The sequence below is a fragment of the Hemiscyllium ocellatum genome, chromosome 3 (genome assembly GCF_020745735.1).
Source record: "Hemiscyllium ocellatum isolate sHemOce1 chromosome 3, sHemOce1.pat.X.cur, whole genome shotgun sequence".
Classification (NCBI taxonomy): domain Eukaryota; kingdom Metazoa; phylum Chordata; class Chondrichthyes; order Orectolobiformes; family Hemiscylliidae; genus Hemiscyllium; species Hemiscyllium ocellatum.
The window spans coordinates 11,243,032-11,265,614 of NC_083403.1; the positions used below are offsets into that span (position 1 = coordinate 11,243,032).

A 22,583-nucleotide genomic window follows, 5' to 3' on the forward strand; every position below is an offset into this window, starting at 1 on the left:
ACTGGCAATCTGGTCCCTTCACCCCCCACACGGTGTCCCCAGGGCAGCATCGCTGGCTGCTGTTGCAGCCCTCACCCACCCCTCAGCTGGTACTTGGCCAGTGATACCCAGCTGACCGCCCTGGGTACGAGCCACTCGCTGCTGGAGCCTCTGTGCTGGCCCTGGGTTCACACCAGGCGCTCGGATCCGGTGACTGATATCTGAAACCTACTTCCTTCATTCATTCTGGGCGTCTGTGGATGTTCCTGCTTCAGGAAGTGATTTTGTATTCGGCCTCGGAGAATGGAGGCAGCCGGAGAGAGCAGAGAGCAGGTGAGGGAATGGGGTGATAGAGGGAGGGGGGCTTGGAGGCGACACCCTGGGAAATACTTACAACCCAGGCAGCACCAGGTGAGACTCCAGCAGGGTGTGTGGGCTATCACCGGGTGTGGGGTGGGGTTTGTCCACCCCAGTCCAACACCAGCTCCTCCACTTCCTGGGAGACAGTGTCAGCGCAGACGGGAACTGAACGGTGCCCTTTCCCATCGGATAGGGACCACTCCTATCCATTCCTCAAGGACTGGACTCAGTGCTGCACATTCCCATGGGATCAGGGTCAGTGCTGCACATTCCCATGGGATCAGGGTCAGTGCTGCACATTCCCATAGGATCAGGGTCAGTGCTGCCTATCCCTACAGGATCAGGGTCAGTGCTGCACATTTCTCTAGGATCAGGGTCAGTGCTGCACATTCCTATAGGATCAGGGTCAGTGCTGCCTATCCATACAGGATCAGGGTCAGTGCTGCCCAACCCGACAGGATCAGGGTCAGTGCTGCACATTCCCATAGGATCAGGGTCAGTGCTGCCCATCCCCATAGGATCAGGGTCAGAGCTGCACATTCCTACAGGATCAGGGTTAGTGCTGCACATTCCCATGGGATCAGGGTCAGTGCTGCCCATCCCCATAGGATCAGGGTCAGAGCTGCACATTCCTACAGGATCAGGGTTAGTGCTGCCTATCCCTACAGGATCAGGTCAGTGCTGCACATTCCTATAGGATCAGGGTCAGTGCTGCACATTCCTATAGGATCAGGTCAGTGCTGCCCATCCCTATAGGATCAGGGTCAGTGCTGCCCATCCCAACAGGATCAGGGTCAGAGCTGCCCATTTCTATAGGATCAGGGTCAGTGCTGCACGTTCCTATAGGATCAGGGTTAGTGCTGCCCATCCTATAGGATTGGGGTCAGTGCTGCCCATCCCAACAGGATCAGGGTCAGTGCTGCCTATCCCTATAGGATCAGGGTCAGTGCTGCACATTCCTATAGGATCAGGGTCAATGCTGCCCATCCCTATAGGATCAGGGTCAGTGCTGTACATTCCTATAGGATCAGGGTCAGAGCTGCCCATTTCTATAGGATCAGGGTTAGTGCTGCACATTCCTATAGGATCAGGGTCAGAGCTGCCCCTTTCTACAGGATCAAGGTCAGTGCTGACCATCCCTATAGGATCAGGGTCAGTGCTGTGCATTCCTATAAGATCAGGGTCAGTGCTGCACATTCCTATAGGATCAGGGTCAGAGCTGCCCCTTTCTACAGGATCAAGGTCAGTGCTGACCATCCCTATAGGATCAGGGTCAGTGCTGTGCATTCCTACAGGATCAGGGTCAATGCTGCCCATCCCAATAGGATCAGGGTCAATGCTGCCCATCCCAATAGGATCAGGGCTTGTATGAAGCCCTGATGAAGGGCTTATGCCTGAAACGTCAAATTTCCTGTTCCTTGGATGCTGCCTGACCTGCTGTGCTTTAACCAGCAACACATTTTCAGCTCTGATCTCCAGCATCTGCAGACCTCACTTTTTACCCTATAGGATCAGGGTCAGTGCTGTGCATTCCTATAAGATTAGGGTCAGTGCTGCACATTCCTATAAGATCAGGGTCAGTGCTGCCCATCCTATAGGATCAGGGTCAGTGCTGCACATTCCTATAAGATCAGGGTCAGTGCTGCCCATCCCTATAGGATCAGTGTCAGTGCTGCACATTCCTATAGGATCAGGGTCAGTGCTGCCCATTCCTATAGGATCAGGGCCAGTGCTGCCCATTCCACAGGATCAGGGTCAGTGCTGCACATCCCAATAGGGTTAGGGGCAGGACTGTCCATCCCTATAGAATCAGGGTCCGTGCTGCCCATCCCTATAGGATCAGGGTCAGTGCTGCACATTCCTATAGGATCAGGGTCCGTGCTGCACATTCCTATAGGATCAGGGTCAGTGCTGCACATTCCTATAGGATCAGGGTCCGTGCTGCCCATCCCTATAGGATCAGGGTCAGTGCTGCACATTCCTATAGGATCAGGGTCAGTGCTGCCCATCTTACATTAGATTAGATTAGATTACTTACAGTGTGGACCCAGGTCCTTCGGTCCAACAAGTCCACACCGACCCGCCGAAGCGCAACCCACCCATACCCCTACATTTACCCCTTACCTAACACTACGGGCAATTTAGCACGGCCAATTCACCTGGCCCGCAAATCTTTGGACTGTGGGAGGAAACCGGAGCACCCGGAGGAAATCCACACAGACACGGGGAGAATGTGCAAACTCCACACAGTCAGTCGCCTGAGTCGGGAATTGAACCCGGGTCTCAGGCACTGTGAGGCAGCAGTGCTAACCACCGTGCTGCCCACTCTATAGGGTCAAGGTCAGTGCTGCCTATTCCTACAGGATCAGGGTCAGTGCTGCCCATCCATATAGGATCAGGGTCAGTGCTGCACATTCCTATAGGATCAGGGTCAGAGGTGCCCATTCCTATTGGATCAGGGTCAATGCTGCGCATTCCTATAGGATCAGGGTCAGTGCTGCCTATCCCCATAGGATCAGGGTCAGTGCTGCATATTCCTACAGGATCAGGGTCAGTGCTGCACATTCCTATAGGATCAGGGTCAGTGCTGCCTATTCCTACAGGATTAGGGTCAGTACTGCACATTCCTATAGGATCCGGGTCAGTGCTGCCCATTCCTATTGGATCAGGGTCAGTGCTGCCTATTCCTACAGGATCAGGGTCAGTACTGCACATTCCTATAGGATCCGGGTCAGTGCTGCCCATTCCTATTGGATCAGGGTCAGTGCTGCCTATTCCTACAGGATCAGGGTCAGTGCTGCACATTCCTATAGGATCCGGGTCAGTGCTGCCCATCCCTATTGGATCAGGGTTAGTGCTACCCATCCCCATAGGATCAGGGGCAGTGCTGCCTATTCCTATAGGATCAGGGTCAGTGCTGCCTATCCCTGTCGGATCAGGGTCAGTGCTGCACATTCCTACAGGATCAGGGTCAGTGTTGCACATTCCTATAGGATCAGGGTCAGTACTGCCCGTCCCAATAGGATCAGGGTCACTGCTGCACATTCCTATAGGATCAGGGTCAGTGCTGCCTATTCCTACAGGATTAGGGTCAGTACTGCACATTCCTATAGGATCCGGGTCAGTGCTGCCCATTCCTATTGGATCAGGGTCAGTGCTGCCTATTCCTACAGGATCAGGGTCAGTACTGCACATTCCTATAGGATCCGGGTCAGTGCTGCCCATTCCTATTGGATCAGGGTCAGTGCTGCCTATTCCTACAGGATCAGGGTCAGTGCTGCACATTCCTATAGGATCCGGGTCAGTGCTGCCCATCCCTATTGGATCAGGGTTAGTGCTACCCATCCCCATAGGATCAGGGGCAGTGCTGCCTATTCCTATAGGATCAGGGTCAGTGCTGCCTATCCCTGTCGGATCAGGGTCAGTGCTGCACATTTCTACAGGATCAGGGTCAGTGTTGCACATTCCTATAGGATCAGGGTCAGTACTGCCCGTCCCAATAGGATCAGGGTCAGTGCTGCACATTCCTACAGGATCAGGGTCAGTGCTGTGCATTCCTATAGGATCAGGGTCAGTGCTACACGTTCCTATAGGATCAAAGTCAGTGCTACCCATTCCTAAACGATTAAGGTCAGTGCTGCCTATTCCAATAGGATCAGAGTCAGTGCTGCCCATTCCTATAGGATCAGGGTCAGTGCTGCCCATTCCTATAGGATCCGGGTCAGTGCTACACATTCCTATAGGATCAAGGTCAGTGCTGCCCATTCCTATAGGATCAGGGTCAGTGCTGTGTGTTCCTATAGTTTCAGGGTCAGTGCTGCACATTCCTATCGGATCAGGGGCAGCGCTGCACATCTCTATAGGATCAGGGTCAGTGCTACACGTTCCTATAGGATCGGGGTAAGTGCTGCACATTCCTATAGGATCAGGGTCAGTGCTGCACATTCCTATAGGATCAGGGTCGGTGCTGTGCATTCCTATAGGATCAGAGTCAGTGCTGCCCATTTCTATAGGATCAGGGTCAGTGCTACACGTTCCTGTAGGATCAAGGTCAGTGCTGCCCATTCCTAAACGATCAGGGTCAGTGCTGCCCATCCCAATAGGATCAGGGTCAGTGCTGCCCATTCCTATAGGATCAGGGTCAGTGCTGTGCGTTCCTATAGTTTCAGGGTCAGTGCTGCACATTCCTATCGGATCAGGGGCAGCGCTGCACATCTCTATAGGATCAGGGTCAGTGCTACACGTTCCTATAGGATCGGGGTCAGTGCTGCCCATTCCTAAACAATCAGGGTCAGTGCTGCACATTCCTATCGGATCAGGGGCAGCGCTGCACATCTCTATAGGATCAGGGTCAGTGCTACACGTTCCTATAGGATCGGGGTCAGTGCTGCCCATTCCTAAACAATCAGGGTCAGTGCTGCACATTCCTATAGGATCAGGGTCAACGCTGCCCATCCCTTTTGGATCAGGGTCAGTGCTGCATGTTCCTATAGGTTCAGGGTTAGTGCTGCACGTTCGTATAGGTTCAGGGTCAGTATTGCCAATTTATGTAGAATTGGGGTCATTGCCATGCATTGCTATAGGTTCAAGGTCAGTGCTGCACCTTCTTATAGGATCTGTGTCAGTGTTGCCTATTCCTCGAAGTGGGGTCTGTATTGGCCCTTCTTGTGTCACACTTTCAATGGATTGGTTTTAAGAAAGATGTGAGTCAAAACGAGAAAGTCTGCAAAGTGCAGGATGCACCTGTGTCTGAGTGAAGGTAAATCCAAGTCCATCCATAAAAGGTAAACCTTGTTTGTTTACTCTGAGTAAATGGGCCAGTTCTCTCATGTTTACTGTTTGGGTTCTGAATTTCATTGTGAATGTCCATTGGGTTTAGATAATTACGGTTCTGTCTTCATTCTAAACAGTCCACATTGCATCAAAGGTTTGTGTAATTCTGGGGTTTCCAAGCCCCCTTTGGCTGCATGTTCCTAGATTAGAGTGATGCTGGAAAAGCACAGCAGGTCAGGCTGCATCCGAAGATCAGGAAAACCGACGTTTCAGGCAAAAGCCCTTCATCAGGCTTTTGCCCGAAACGTCGATTTTCCTGATCCTCGGATGCTGCCTGACCTGCTGTGCTTTTCCAGCACCACTCTAACCTCGACTCTGGTTTCCAGCATCTGCAGTCCTTGTTTTTACCTGCATGTTCCTACCTGATCCAGGGATTGAGGGATTCAGGCTTAGAGTAAGAATCCTTGTGTTTCTCTCTCCAGGATAAGAGCCCAACCATGGCTGTAGAGTCAGACAACCTCCATCTTAGTTTCTGAAATCCTGATGTTTACTATGGGGCAGTCTGCTAGCTGTATGACTATGAAGGGCTTCACAACTGAGCAAGAACATCTGATATCACCCACATACACAGAGTTTGCAGTGGGTATTACGTGGTAACAATCTGACATTGCAATCCTGACTCAAGCAGCTTCCTTTTCTGGCTATTTGCCTGATTAAGATCAGCTTGGGTGAGACCAGAGAATCACACTGAACTTTATTGCAGTTTGAGTCAGAAACAGACCACAAAATTCCACTGGGAAGACCATCCCAGTTTGTGGTGCTTGCGTTGAGCAATGGTGGAATCAGTCTGTTCCCATAACCAATTCTCAACCTGCCCACACTAAAAGGAGGAATTCATTGGGGAAAAAAAAATTATATTGTTTTAAAGTCCTTTTTGAGGGCCCTGGTTCCTTCTGGGATTTAATTCAGTCACCTCAATGGTCATTATTTATATATAAACCAAGATAGCAAAAAGGATTAAGGAGAATCCTAAGGCCTTAATGCACACACACATATATATAATATTAGATTAGATTACTTACAGTGTGGAAACAGGCCACACCAAAGCACACCCATTCCCCTACACCTAACACTACGGGCAATTTAGCATGGCCAATTCACATAACCTGCACATTTTTGGACTGTGGGAGGAAACCGGAGCACCTGGAGGAAACCCACAGGGAGAATGTGCAAACTCCACACAGTCAGTTGGCTGAGGTGGGAACTGAACCCGGGTCTCTGGTGCTGTGAGGCAGCAGTGCTAACCACCGTGCCACCCACAAATATATATAAAGCAAGAGAGTAGACAGGGAAAGGGGGCTCACTTGAGAACAACAGAAAGAATTGATGTGTGGAGCCAATGAGGTAGGTGAGGGCCTAAACAAATACTTTGTGTCAGTATTCACTAAAGAGAAGGAATTGACAGAGGATGATTGCAGGGAAGGGAGTGTCAAGCTTGTAAGCCAAGCTGCTATTAAAAAGGAAGAGGCGTCTGGTGTCTTAAAAGTATTAAGTTAGATAAATCCCTGGGTCCTGATGGGATCTATCCCGGAATATTGAGGGTGGCAAGAGGTCAAATTGCTGGAACATTGATAGACATCTTTGTATCCTTTTTAACCACTGGTGAGGTCCCAGGGGATTGGAGATTAGCCAGTGTTGTCCCATTGTTTAAGAAGGGTAACATTGATAATCCAGGACATTACAGGCCTGTGAGTCTCATGTTGGTGGTAGGGAAATTATTGGAAAAGATTCTCAGGGACAAGATCTATATGCATTTATGAGCAATAGGCAGCATGGTTTTGTGTGGGAGAAGGTCATGCCTCACTAACCTGATTGAGGTTTTTGAGGAAGTGATAAAGATGATTTATGAGATGGTTGATGTTGTCTGCATGGAGTTCAGCAAAGCCTTTGACAAGGTCCCTCATGGCAGACTGGTACTAAAGGTGAAGTCGCATGGTATTGATGGATACAGAACTGGCTTAGTCATAGGAGACAGAGGGTAGCGGTGGAAGGATGTTTTTCAGAATGGAGGGTTGTGACTAATGGGTGTTCCACAGGGATCAGTGCAGGGGCCTCTGCTGCTCATGATGTCCAGAAATGATGTGGAGGAAAATGTAGCTGGTCTAATTAGTAAGTTTGCGGATGATACAAAGGTTGGTGGAATTGAGGATTGTCAGAGGATACGGCAGGATATAGAGCAGTTGGGGGACATGGCAGATGGAATTTAATCAGGACAAATGTGAAGTGATACATTTTGGTCAGAGTATTGAGATGCAGAGGGATCTGGGTGTGCAGGTCCACAGATTCACTGAAGGTGGCAGCGTAGGAGGATAATGTAGTAAAAAAGACTTTTGGCATGCTTGCCTTCATTGGAAGGGCATTGAGTACAAGGATAGACAAGTTATATTGCAGCTTTATAGAAATTTAGTTAGGCCACACTTGGAATGTTGCATATAGTTCTGGTCACCACTTTACCAGAAGGATGTGGATGCTTTGGAGAGGGTACAGAAAAGGTTTACCAGGATATTGCCTGGTATGGGGGATTTTAGCTGTGAAGAAAGGTTGGATAGACTGGGTTTGTTTTCACTGGAATGCAGGAGGTTGAGGGGTGATCAGATAGAAGTTTATAGGATTGCGATTGGCATGGATAGAGGAGAAAGTATGAAGTTTTTTTCTCAGAGTGGAGGGGTCAATTACTAGGGACATAGGTTCAAGGTGCTGGGGAGAAAGTTTAAAAGAGATTTGTGAAACAAGTCTTTCAAACAAATGGTGGTGAGTGCCTGGAACACGTTGCCAGGGGAGATGGTGGAAGTAGACACAATAGCAGCATTCAAGAAATGCCTGGATAAATACGTGAATAGGAAGGGAATAGAGGAATTTGGGATTCTGTAAGTGAAGACAATTTTAGAATTGAAGGGCAAAATGTGTCAGCACAGGCTTGGAGGGCTGAAGGGCCTGTTCCTGTGCTGTATTCTTAGTTCATTGTTCTGTTGACAGGATATTTGATTGAAGTTGTTATATACAGACTATGAAAAGTGATATCATGTCATCATTCCTGCAATGGTGAAGGACAGGAAATGTTGCTACTGCACCTCCCATGTGTCCCCAAAAGGTTAAAGTCAGAGACACAAATGAAATAATGATTTTGAGATTATGTCCCCTTCTCCTACATCTACTCTACCAATTCATTTCATAACCCTAAACACATCAATAAAAACATCCTTTAACTGTCTCTATTCCAAGAAATTCAGACATAGTTTATATAATCTCTCCTCATCTAATCCTTAGACCCTGGCAACACATTAGTTGCACTTCTTCCAAGATCAAAGAATCCTTTCTAAGATGTTGTACCCAAAGTTGTTTAGAGAATTTCAAAAGTGGTCAGTCAAGATGTAACTCTAACAAATCTTTCTCCCTTTTATACCCTAGACTACCAGCTATTCCATGAGGCCATTGGAGTGCTTTTGTACCTGACTGATACATTTCAGTGCTGTATCTACTTTAGGGTTGGATAAATATTTGAATTTAGCTCTGGAGATTACATGACAGGCCATTAGTAATCAAGAAACAAATCATTTACATTCAACGGGGACAACTCCCTGACCAGCAGAAAAACATTTTTAATGTATACAACCTGCTCCCTGAATGCTTAATATCTTGAAAACTTAAATTAACTCCCCTTTAACCTAAATTCCATGGACTAACCCTAATTTCTATAATCTCTGTCTATAATACTTTATCACTTAGAATTCAGGTGTTATTTTGAGTAAAATTATGTGCACACCCTTCAAGGCCACTATTTACTTTGAAAGATATGGTGCCCAGAACTGTTTACAATATTCTGGGTGTGGTCTACCACAGATTGTACATAGCCAGCATTGCTTTCCTTTAACAAGACAGAAATTGCTGGGAAAAGCACAGCAGGTATGGCAGAGAAAACGTTAACGTTCCAGGTCCAGTGACCCTTCCTCAGAACTTTCTTTCTCTTTACTTATGGGATGGTGCCATCACTGACTGAGCCATCAATATTTGCTAATCTCCAGTTGCCGTTGAGAAGATGGTTGTGAGCTGCTTTCTGGCATCGCTGCAGTCCACGTGCTGTAGGCAGCCCCACAGCGCCCTTAGGGATGGAGTTCCATGATTTTGACCAGCGCCAGCGACGGAACAGTGATACATTTCCAAGTCAGAATAGTATGTGGCTTGGAGGGGAACCGGCAGATGGTGAGACTCCCATGTACCTGCTGTCCTTGTGTTTCTAGATGGAAGTGGTCATGGGTTTTGAAGGTGCCTAAAGAGCCTTGGTGAATTTCTGTAGTGCATCTTGTTGATAATACACACTGCTGCTACTGTGCATCAGTGGTGGAGGGTGTGGATGTTTGTGGGTGAACTGGATGGTGCCAGGCTTCTTGAGTGTTGTTGGAACTGCATCCATCCAGGCAAGTGGGGAGTTTTCCATCACACCCCTGATTTGTGCTTGTAGACGTTGGACAAGCTTTGGGGAGTCAGGAGGTGAATTACTCGCTGGAGTATTCTCAGCTTCTGATCTGTTCTTGTAGCCACAGTATTTATATGGCTAGTCGAGTTCAATTTCTGGTTAACAGTAACCCCGCAGCATGTTGATCATGAGGAGGTGAGTGATGGTTATTCCACTTGTTGGAGAAGGCAATTGCCTGGGACTAGTGTGGTAGTGTAACGTTGCTGAAATAGTAATTCAGAAGCCCACACAAATGTTCTGGAAACACAGGTTCATAGAAACATAGACAATTGGTGCAGGGTAGGCGATTCAGTCCTTGGAGCCTGCTTCAGCTTTCAATATGATCACAGCTGATCATCCAACTCACACACTGAGAGGGTGCAGAAGAGATTTACAAGAATGGTTCGGGGGGATAATAAAATTCACTTATGAGGAAAGGTTGGAGAAGTTAGAACTCTTCTCCTTTAAGAGGAGAAGGCGAAGACGAGATTTGCTCGAAGTTTTCAAAATCATGAGGTGGCTGCACGTAGATAGAGAGAAACTATTCCCCTCACCAAAGCATATGTTTTAGAGGGTTCAATTTTGCAAAAGAAGCAAATGTGAGGTGAGAAAATAAAACTTTTCACACAGCAATTGGATCAAGTGTGGAATGCACCGCATGGAAGTCTGGAAGAGGCAGATTCAGTTGGGGCACTCGAGATTATTCGGTAGTTACTTAAATAGAAAACGAAGTGTACAGTTATTGAAAATAGGGAATAGATTTGCACTGCTGGAGAGCAGGTGTAGACAAAATGGGCCAAACAGCCTTCTTTACAACGCAACAGTTCTGTGAATCAATGGTTTGGATGAAGGGAGCAAATGTAATATTTCCATGTTTGCTGATTAATCAAAACTAGGTAGGAATGTGAATTGTGAGGAAGGTGCAGAGGGCTTAAAGGAGTTTCAGATAAGCTCAGTGACTGGGGAAGAACAAGGAAGTGGTAAGATGTGAAATTATCCCACATTGATTAAAAAAAAACAGAAATGCAGAGATGTAAATTAGGGACCAGGAAGTGTAGATATTTCAAGGGACCTGAATGCCTTTGTTCATAAATCACTGAACACTGACATGCAGGAGGAACAAGCAATTAGGAAGACATTGACCTTTATTCCAAGAAGATTTGAGTACAGGAATAAAGATGTCTTGCTGCAGTTGATTTGAGCTGAAAATGTGTTGCTGGTTAAAGCATAGCAGGTTAGGCAGCATCCAAGGAACAGGAAATTCGACATTTCGGGCCAGAGCCTGATGAAGGGCTCTGGCCCGAAACGTTGAATTTCCTGTTCCTTGGATGCTGCCTAACCTGCTGTGCTTTAACCAGCAACACATTTTCAGCTCTGACCTCCAGCATCTGCAGACCTCACTTTTTACTCGCAGTTGATTTGAGACAACCTTGGGGAACCCACCACTGGGGTATTATGTATAGTTTTGTTCTCCCTATCTAAGGAAGAATCTCTTTCCTCGTCTCCTCCCTGAGATGGTGTGATTGTCCTCAGAACTGAGGTTGAGCCGACAGTGCCCATATCCTTCAGAGTTTGAGAGATCTCATTTAAAGCAACAAGAAGATTCCAGGACACAACAGAACAGTGGGCGGCACAGTGACACTGCTGCCTCACAGCGCCAGAGACCCGGGTTCAATTCCCGCCTCAGACCACTCTCTGTGTGGAGTTTGCACGTTCTCCCCGTGTCTGCGTGTGTTTCCTCCGGGTGCTCCGGTTTCCTCCCATAATCCAACAATGTGCAGGTTAGGTGAATTGGCCATGCTAAATTGCCCGTAGTGTTAGGTGAAGGGGTAAATGTAGGGGAATGGGTCTGGGGGTTTTGTGCTTCGGCGGGTCGGTGTGAGTAATCTAATCTAATCATACAGAACAGATGCGGGGAGATGTTGTACCCTGGCTAGCAGGTCAAGAACCAGCAGACACAGTCTCAGAATAGTTTGAGAGAAGGAACCTTTTTGGAGAATGGTGAATCTGTGAATTTCCTTAATTAGAGAACTATAAAGGCCCAGTCAATGAGTATTTTCAAGGCAGATATTGATAAGTTGGTAAATATTAAGGATATCAAAGGATATGTGGATAGTATCAGAAAGTCCTGTTGAGGTAGAAGATACATATGGTGTAGTTTAATGGTGGAATAAGGGATCATCTTTATTCTTTGACAGGACATGATTGTTGCTGGGTCAACTGCAGGGTCACGGTTTGTTATTCATTACTGATTGTCCTTGAACAAAGTGACAGACTATGCCACCTCAGAGGCAGTTCCATGTGACCCATTTGCTGTGGGTCATTTAAGCCAAACCAGTTAAGGATGGAAGACTTCCTTCCCTGAAGGACAATGGTGAACCAATTGAGTGTTTACAAGAATTAATGATAGCTGTCACTGTTCCTGGCTTTATGTTCCAGATTTATTAATGGAATTTAAATTCCAGAGTTACAGTGGTGGGATTTAAATCTAAGTTCGCAGAGGTTTTATCCTGGATTATGGATAATTAGGCTCGTAATATTACTGCTCAGTTTGGCATCAGTTGGCTGATGGCTGATTTGTGATGCGGAATTGTGCTAACAGTATGGGATCAATTCCTGCCCTGGCTGAAGTTACTGTGAATGACTCTCCTTCTCAACCTCTCCCCTCACCTGAGGCACGGTGATTTTCAGATTAAACCACCACTCATCATCTCCCTCTGATAAGAGAGCAACCAGTAAGGCTATGGAGACTCTACCTTTACACTATTCCGATTTCCTGCCTACGGGAGGAGTTTTACAAAGTTGTTCAAAATCATGAGGGGTCTGGTGAGAGTAGATAATGGTCCCATTGGCAAAAACTTGTGAAGCAGAGGAAGCAAACCAAAGGGAGATGGCAAAAGAACCAGGGCTGACATGAGTTTGTTCTAGATACTGTCTAATAAAGCACTGGAATGCAATAGGTTAAAATCTAGTACCTACAACAGATCCAGCAAAACGTTCTCAAACAGACTCGCTACCACAGCCACATCTCCTTCCTCAGCACCTACCTACGGAACCGACTGACCCCACACAGACTCCGGACTACGTTCAGACCAACAAAATTTGGACCCAACCAGGACAACCAGTACCTACAACAAATCTGAAGCCTCCAGCAAACACCAGGACAGATCGCCACTGGTCCTCACCTACCACCCCACCAACCTCCATATACAGCGTATCATCCGTCGTCATTTCCGCCACCTCCAAAATGGACCCCACCACCAGGGATATATTTCCCTCCCCTCCCCTATCAGCATTCCGAAAAGACCACTCCCTCCATGATTCCCTCGTCAGGTCCACACCCCCCACCAACCCAACCTCCGCTCCCAGCACCTTCCCCTACAACCGCAGGAAATGCAAAACTTGTGCCGTCACCTCCCCCCTCACCTCCCTCCAAGGCCCCAAGGGATCCTTCCATATCCGCCACAAATTCACCTGCACCTCCACATACATCATTTACTGTATTCGCTGCACTCGATGTGGCCTCCTCTACATTGGGGAGACAGGCCGCCTACTTGCGGCTAGGAACCCTCCAACCACAAGGGATGAACTCAGATTTCTCCAATTTCCTCATTTCCCCTCCCCCCACCTTGTCTCAGTCCCAACCCTCGAACTCAGCAGCGTCTTCCTAACCTGCAATCTTCTTCCTGACCTCTCCGCCCCCACCCCCACTCTGGCCTATCGCCCTCACCTTAACCTCCTTCCACCTATCGCATTTCCAACGCCCCTCCCCAAAGTCCCTCCTCCCTACCTTTAATCTTAGCCTGCTTGACACATTCTCCTCATTCCTGAAGAAGGGCTCATGCCCAAAACGTCGATTCTCCTGTTCCTTGGATGCTGCCTGACCTGCTGTGCTTTTCCAGCAACACATTTTCAGTTCTGGAATGCAATAGCTGAGAATGAGGTTGAGGCTGATTCTACTATAATCTTCAAAAGGGAATTGAAGAATTATTGTAGTGAAAAATGTCGCAGGGTAATGCGGAGGGGTTGGGGTAAGCAACTAGTTGGTCTACTGTTGCAGGGAATTTTCAAGGACTCAGTTGGCTAAATGACTTCCCTTCAAATCACTTGATGAATCTATTACAATGCTCCTGTTATGTGCTGAGGAATATTCGATTAAAGTTACTAGATAAATATAAGTATTCAACTCCGGGCAGTATTTTTGGACATATATGATGGTTTTTGAGAAAGAATTGGTAAGAAAGAGCTAAAAATGTGTTGCTGGAAAAGCGCAGCAGGTCAGGCAGCATCCAAGGAGCAGGAGAATCAACATTTCAGGCATGAGCCCTTCTTCAGGCTCATGCCCGAAATGTTGATTCTCCTGTTCCTTGGATGCTGCCTGACCTGCTGCGCTTTTCCAGCAACACATTTTTAGCTCTGATCTCCAGCATCTGCAGTCCTCACTTTCTCCAGGAAAGAGGTGAAGACAACATGTGACTCCAGGACGCTATGCCTTGTACTTCAGTCATTTGTCAAAATGGTTCTGTTTATGTGGAAAACTTATCGAATCCCCAATTTAATTACGTTTAAAGACAGAGAAATCGGAACCTGAAGATTTGAAGGCAGAGAAGAAACAGCCACGAAGATTCATTCACTTTTCAAATGGAGACATCATGGAAGAATACAGTACTGAAGAAGAGAGTGAAGAGGAGCAGCAAGTGTCAGAGAAAGTCAATCCTGTAAGTGTACCAGCAATCTGAATTCAGTGGTCTAATCATAGTCATGTTTGAATTACACAACTGAAAGGGGAGCAGTACTGTCTAGTTAATCACATGATCTTTGCACACACACACACACACACACACACACACACACACACACACACAGCCTATCAGCTTCCCATTCTCCAGCAACTTCTTATACACCCAACATCGTCACATGTGCTCCCCAAGCTCACATCAGCCATCCTTCCAGAGTAACCTGCTTCCCAAACCCCAGCCCCACCATCTTCCCATGTGCTCCCCAAAATCTCACCGGCCGTCCTTACAGATTCACCAGCTTCTCGCACTCCAGTAACCAGCCTTTAGAGTGAGAGGGGAAAGATGTAAAAGAGACCTAAGGGGCAACTTTTTCACACAGAGGGTGGTGCGTGTATGGAATGAGCTGCCAGAGGAAGTGGTGGAGGCTGGTACAGTTGCAACATTTAAAAGGCATCTGGATGGGTATATGAATAGGAAGGGTTTGGAGGGATATGGGCTGAGTGCTGGCAGGTGGGACTAGATTGGGTTGGGATATCTGGTTGGCATGGACGGGTTGGACCGAAGGGTCTGTTTCTGTGCTATACATTTCTATGACTCTGTGACTCCATGACTCTCATACCCTTGTGCCATCATCTCCCCATATACTCCCCAACCTCACACCAGTCATCTTTACATATGTTCCAGCCTCCCAAAGCATAATCCCAATAGCTTCGCATACACTCCATACCATAACTTCCAGCAGCTTCCTATTCACGGCACCATGTCCCTCCCACCTCCTCCTGCTGTCCTGCACCCAACCACTCCACCTCACCAGCTGCCTAAGTTAACAAGTAGCTTCTTATACACCCATATCTCACCAAGGTAGCTCCCCAATAGGTATCTGTACCCAAGACCAGCTGTTTATTCACCCACCGTGCTGCCTATCCTCTCCATCAGCTTCCATAAACCTATTTCTCATGGGAGAGTGAAGAGGACAGATACAGGATAGAGGGAAATGTTTTCAAAAACACCTTTTATATTTTCAAAACAACCAGTTTAGAAATGCTATTATACATCTCTGGGATAGGTGAGACTTGAACCCAGGCCTCCTGGCTTACAGGTAGGGACACTACCACTGCTCCACAAAAGCCCCCTGAAATCATCTTTCAAACAAAGACCACCACAGACACATGGGTGAACTCTGAAAATATGCTTTTTTCCATCAAAGTTTTAATTGTCTGTGAAAAGTCGTGTTTTACGGACTGTACTAATTGTTTTGCAGTCCACACTCTCCTGGAACCATTTCCTGGTGTTTTGGGTGATGAAGTTTGCAAGGATATCATTATTCAGTGAGTATCATATATACTGGACTGAACATTGGATGCTCTAGGAGAAGATTGGAATGAGTTTTTTTTATGGGGAGAGATGGAATGAGTGGTGAAGATTTTAAAATAGAGATGAACAGCATTTCTCTTTAATCTGCTGATTGTCTTCATGTCCTGAAAATGGGCGGCGTCGTGCCCAGTAAAGGTTTCAACTTCCTAACTTTCATGACTTCAATCAATATAACTTCTTAAGTTTCACCTTTAAAATGTGGACAATCCTGTAAAGACAGCCCCAGAGAATAAGGTGACTTTTATCATTTCTTACACAAAGGAGCACCTCTGGTTTTTGGATAGGTCTTAATGTAAATGACAATGGGCAGCTTGCCCTTCCTTGGGTTGACGTGTTGGAGATGAAACTACTGGTGGAATTTAGAGTCATAGATTTTTTTTATGGATGAGGAGGAGGCCCTTTGGCCAATTGTATCTATACTAGTCATAAAATATCCATCTACTCTAATTCCATTTTCCAGCACTTGGCGTGTAGCCTTGTATGCTATGGCACTTCAAGATGTCATCTAAATACAAATTAAATGTCGTGACAATTCCTATCTCCATCAGCCTTTTAGGTGGCAGGTTTCAGATACATACAAACCTCTAGATAAAAACAAATTCCCACAGATCCCGTCTAAACTTCATGTTCATTACCTTAAAACTGTTCCCCTTGGCTATTGACCCCTCCACTAAGGAGAAAGGTTCCTCTTGATCTCCCCTGTCTACACCCCCCAGAACTTGTACAACTCAATCAAATCCCACTCAGCTTTGTCTGCTCTAAGGAAAACCACTCCAGCTTATCTAGTCTTTCTTTACTGCTGGATCACTCCAGCCCTGGTAAATCTCCCCTACACCACCTCCAGTGCAATCATATCCTTCCCATTGTGTGGTGACCAGAACTGCACACAGTACTCCACAGCTGTGGCCTAACATTACACACAGCTCCAACATCACCTGCTCACTCTTGTATTCAATGCCTTGACTAACAAAGACGCTACATGCCTTCTTAACCACCTTACTTACTTGTACTTTCCTTCAAGGATCTATCGACATGGACACCAAGGTCCAACTGATGCATTATACTTTTTCGGATCATACCACTCAGTTGTACACACCTTGTTAGTCCACCCAAAACTCTCGCTCTTCATGATTAAATTCCACTTCAGAAAAACAAACAGAAATTGCTGGAAAAGCGCAGCAGGTTTGTCAGCATCTGTGAAGAGACATCAGAGTTAATGTTAAAACCAGAGAACTATTCTGAGGAAGGATCACCGGACCTGAAAGATTAACTTTGATTTCTCTTGACAGATGCTGCCACATCTGCTGAGCTTTTCCAGCAATTTCTGTTTTTGTTTCCGATTTACATCATCCGCAGTTCTTTCAGTTTTTAAATTCCATTTCCACTGTTTAGCCCATCTGACTAACCTTCTATATTGTCAAGCAGGCAAAGGTGAGGACTGCTGGAAACCAGAGTTTAGATCAGAATGATGCTGGAAAAGCACAGCAGGTCAGGCAGCATCCGAGGAGCAGGAAAATCAACTGCTTTTGCCTGAAACGTTGATTTTCCTGCTCCTTGAGTGCTGTGCTTTTCCAGCACCACTCTGATCTAAACTTCTATATTGTCAAGTTGTCTAAGGCTTTCCTCTTTGCTATGTACCACACCATCAATTTTCGTGTCATCTGCAAATTTACTGATCAAGCCTCCTATATTCGAGAAGAAAGTGAGGTCTGCAGATGCTGGAGATCAGAGCTGAAAATGTGTTGCTGGAAAAGCGCAGCAGGTCAGGCAGCATCCAAGGAACAGGAAATTTGACGTTTCGGGCATAAGCCCTGAAGAAGGGCTTATGCCCGAAACGTCAATTTTCCTGTTCCTTGGATGCTGCCTGATCTGCCGCGCTTTTCCAGCAACACATTTTCACCTCTTATATTCTTGTCTAGATCATTAATGTACCCAACATATAGTAAAGGACCCAGGCTGCACCCTGGACACAGGTTCACAAAAATATCCTTGCATCATTACCCTCTGCTATGCCAGGGCTGTCTGATAAAGCATTTACTTTCTTCCGATTAAAGTTTACCTAGCCCTGTCTTATGTCTATCGTTAAAAGTCATAACATATCCAAAATACGTTTCCAAAATCCCTCCCTCGAGAAGTTATGAACAGGAGAAACATTATCCATTTCTCTTTGGAGAAGTTATACCTTGCTCCGTACTTAATTCACACGTCAGTTGCAACAAGATACAGGAGTAGTGAAAATAAATCAAAAGCAGCTACTCCTGTACCAAACAGAAATTGCTGGAAAAACTTAGCAGGTCTGACAGCATCTGTGGAGAGAAAGCATAGTTACCATTTCAGGTCCACTGACCTTTCTTCAGAACTCTGCTGAGTTTTCCTAGCAATTTCTGTTCTTGTACAGATTAATGAAGTCTTTCTTAAGTTTCACAGGAGTTTGGTTAATCTACATCCAAACTACAGTGTGAAGTTTTGGTCCCCTTATCTCAGGAAAGATATTATTGCCATCGAGGGAGTGCTGTGAGGGTTCAGCAGACATGTTCCTGGGATGGTGTGACTATCCTATGGAGAGAGATTGGGAAAATTGGATCTGTATTCACTAGGGATTCAAAGAATAAAAGGTGGTCTCATTGAAACTTACTTACATGAATAGACAGAGTACATGTAGAGAAGATGTTTCCCAGTTTGGGAAGTCTAGAACCAGGGGGGCATAATTTAAAAACAAAGATGGATGCCTCCAAGATGAAGAGAAACGTTTTAACTCAGAATGGTATGAACTTCTCAAATTCCCTATCTCAGACTGTGGAAGCTCACCCATTGTGTATGTTTATAAGTAGAGATTGATAGATTTCTGATTACTCCTAGCTTGTGTAATTATGCGGATGCGTGGGTGAAAGGCATTGAAGTATTTGATTAGTCAGGAACTTATTGAATAGCAGGGTAGGCTTGATGGACTGAATGGCCAACACGTGTTCCTATGTTCCTAAAGTAGTGATCCAAGCTGGGACTAGGGTGACTAGGGTGAATCACTGCAAATAGTTGTGACAACAAATAACTGTACTAAACTTGCTCACTGTACAGTGCCATAAAAAGGCTGATGGCATTAATTGTATCCCACTAAGCAACTCACTACAAACCAGAAACTGAATATTCCTTACCTGTGTTTGGTTTTAACTGACAACAGTGAATAGTTGGCAGTATAACTGCATTCTCTAACATTTGATCATTTCATCTCTCTTAGCCTGTGACTTTCTTGGAGAGAAACTGGCCAATCTGTTTGGATTGACATCAGCCAAGTACCAATATGCAGTAGATGAATACTACAGTGTTCAAGACCAGGTCACCTCAATATAATTAATTATTAGATTAATTATCACTTTTGTAACATAAATTGTTTGTGCAAGATTTATTAGGTTACTGATAGATTGTCAAATGTTTTACACTAATCCTCGTGAGCAGCTATCAATAGCTTATTGATAAATTGTTTCATATTAATAAGAATAATCAGGTTGCTCTTAGACTGTCTGGAATGATTTATACTAATTGAGTGTACAATGATTAATAGGTGTAGATGATCATGAAACCAGCAGTGGTAATGTGTTATAGTTGACTCAGCATTCAAGTTGCTACGGCAACATGCACACTTACATGCATGTTGTCGATTGGAGCTCTGCATTTCAAATTTCCACCCCATGACTTGTCTCCCACTCTTATTACCTGCCATTGAGAGAGGCTGGAACAATTTGCAAGTTAATATTCACTCTTTTGGCCATGCAATGAACACACCTTCCACGGCTGTTAAATTCTAGGATGGGTTTAGAACCCAGAGCAATTGGATTGGAGGGAGGTACACACCCACTAACCCACAAGAATCAATTCACATAATGGTGTACAATATTGAAAGGACTACTTTTTCAATTTTGGAGTTAAAATTAACAATTTATCTTGCATCAATGTCAGTTCCAGAAAAGGGAAGGGAGAAAGGAGGGAAGGACTGAAGTAACAAAACAATAGAAGGGTTGAAAGTGACACCAGCTGACACTTACTCAGCAATAACCTGCTCAATGGTGCTTAGGTTGAGTTCTGCCAGAGCCACTCAGTCTCTGATACCATGACAGCCTTGGCCTAAAAATGGACAAAAGAGCTGAACTCCAGAGGGGAGATGAGAGTGACTGGCCTTAAGGAGTGTGGCATCACGGTGGCACAGGGTTAGCACTGCTGCCTCACAGCGCCTGAGACCCGGGTTCAATTCCTGACTCAGGCGACTGACTGTGTGGAGTTTGCACATTCTCCCTGTGTCTGCGTGGGTTTCCTCCGGGTGCTCCGGTTTCCTCCCACAGTCCAAAGATGTGTGGGTCAGGTGAATTGGCCATGCTAAATTGCCCGTAGTGTTAGGTAAGGGGTAAATGTAGGGGTATGGGTGGGTTGCGTTTCGGCGGGTCGGTGTGGACTTGTTGGGCCGAAAGTCCTGTTTCCACACTGTAAGTAATCTAAAAACATACTCGTAAAATCGTTAAGAAGAGGAAACAGACCCTTCGGTCCAACCTGTCCATGCCAGCCAGATATCCTATATTAATCACGTCCCATTTGCCAGTATTTGGCTCATATCCCTCTAAACCCTTCCTATTCGCGTACTGATCCAGAGCATACCTGGCACAAGGAATGATGATAATAGTTCTAGGAGATGAATCATCTGAGTCCCACAGCATGTCTGTAGGAGTTCTCTGGGGAATCTTCTTGGTTGAACCACCTTCGGCTGCTTCCCTCCATCAGCAACTCAGAAGTGGGATGTTTGCTGGCGAATACGCAATATTTAGCAGTATTCGCAACTCCACAGACACAGAAACAGGTTGTGTTACTATGGAACACGACTTCGAAAGCATTCAGACTTAGACTTGACAGGTGACAAATAACATTTGCACCACACAACTGCAAAACAGTTGACGATCTCAAGTAAGCTCCTTTACTTTCAATGGCATTACTGTAGTGAATCCCTCACTATCAATACCATAGGAGTTAAAATTGAACAGAAGCTGAACTGTACTAGCCATACAAATGCCGTGGCTACAAGAACAGATTTGTGGCTGAGAATTCTGCAGTGAGTTACTCACTACCTGTGTCCCCCAAGCCCATTCACCACTTTCATTGTTGCTGGATCCAAATCCCGGAACTGCCTGCTACACCAGGCAGACTACATTTGTTGACTCATTGCCACCACCTTCTCCAGAGCAGTCAGGTTTGGGTAATAGGTGCTGGCCTAGCCCATGACATACGTATCCCATGAATGAATTTGCAAAACATACTGGAGGGGCAGGGAATGGAAAATTAACAAAAAGTTATGCTGGTTTCTGTTTAAAAGTTCAAAGCTGATAATGTTGCTACTCTTCCTTTCTAGGAGGGATATGAAGATGGAGATGAAATGACAATTGTGGAGGATGTGAAAATGAACGAGAGACAGCATCTTCCGCTCCAGAATTTTCAGTATGGTACTTTAGACACAATGGAGCGATCAGGAATTGCAAGCAGTGATGACTGCAGACACACCGTATGTTATGAAAATGAAGCAATGGAAGATAATGCAGATACTAATGATCAGATAAAGATGGACAACAACTAATGACTGATCACTGATTACTTCCTTTACAGACAATTTGGTTGTAGTGTTAGATGAACATATATATTCAGAGGTTTCCACCAGTTTTACCCTCCTCTCTCCTCTACTGATGTCCTGAAATAGTAGGTTATTGTTTCATCCCATGCCTCATTGTCATCTTACATACTGGCGCCTAATAGTTAGTACAAGGGAAGGTGGTGGCCTAGTACTGTTATCGCTGGACTGTAATTCCAGAGACCCAGTTAAATTTCTGGGGACCCATGTTTGAATCCCACCATGGTAGATGGTAGAACTTGAATCCAATAAAAAGAATCTGGAATTAAGAGTGTAATTGGAGAAACATATCTGATTCACTAATGTCCTTTTGGAAAGAAAACTGGCATCCTTACCTGGGCTGGCCCAGACCTGCAGCAACAGGGTTAACGTTCAACTGCCCTCTGAGTAATTAGGGATGGGCAATTAATGCTGGCCTAGCCTGCGATGCCCCATCTTGTGAATGAATGACAAACCCTGCCCCCCCCCCCCCCCCCAATCACAGAAGGCACCACAGCTGACCATGCACCCAATGGGTATAGTTGCTGGGTACAGATTGGGAGTGGGAAATTTGACATCCTTTGGCATCCTTTCCAATACAGGAGAAGTAAAGGTCCGTAAACTGTAACTACCATTTGTTTTGCAGCTGAGATCAACGCAAACTTTGAGTTGGAGTGTTGCTGGTCTGTGATGTTCAGGTGGACTCTGCACAGTTAAGGTGTCTACTGAAGGCTTGTGTGAACTGGCAGACTATTAGCCAGCTAATCTTCAGAAATAACCTGGGATACTAATGCCAGTTAATCATTTTGTTTTATGATCAACAAAGTGTTTGACCTAATTAGAAACTCAACTTTAAGCAGTCCACACAGATAAGAGATTCTGTTTTCCTGATATGAAAGTCATGCTTACCCTGCTCCTCATCAATAACCTGCTGATTTATGTCCGAAACCTGAAGAACTACGTCCTGCTGAAAGGAAATCAGCTAAACTATGCAGCATACCACCAAGGCCTGTAGCTTGCCTTACTTTTCCATCCAAGGAACCCTGCATGTGACAGTCCTGGTTTGTATGGTTATCTGCAAGTGAACTATAACCATCAACAACTTGTATTTGTATACTACCTTTGATGTAATAAAATAGCTGAAGGGATTTTACGAGAGTGAAACAATTTCATGAGAAAATAAAACAAAATTGACACGAACCAT

The 22,583-nt window shown here is 45.7% G+C and overlaps 1 protein-coding gene across 1 annotated transcript; it reads left to right on the forward strand.

The window, feature by feature from the left end:
* LOC132836272 (protein FAM177B) lies at positions 1–22,544 on the forward strand. Its single transcript, XM_060855648.1, has 5 exons — positions 1–312; positions 14,197–14,343; positions 15,626–15,692; positions 18,974–19,071; positions 21,128–22,544. Exons 1-5 carry the CDS (start codon positions 283–285, stop codon positions 21,347–21,349), a joined length of 564 nt encoding a protein of 187 aa, XP_060711631.1. The 5' UTR covers positions 1–282; the 3' UTR covers positions 21,350–22,544.
* Positions 22,545–22,583: the final 39 nt, after the last annotated feature.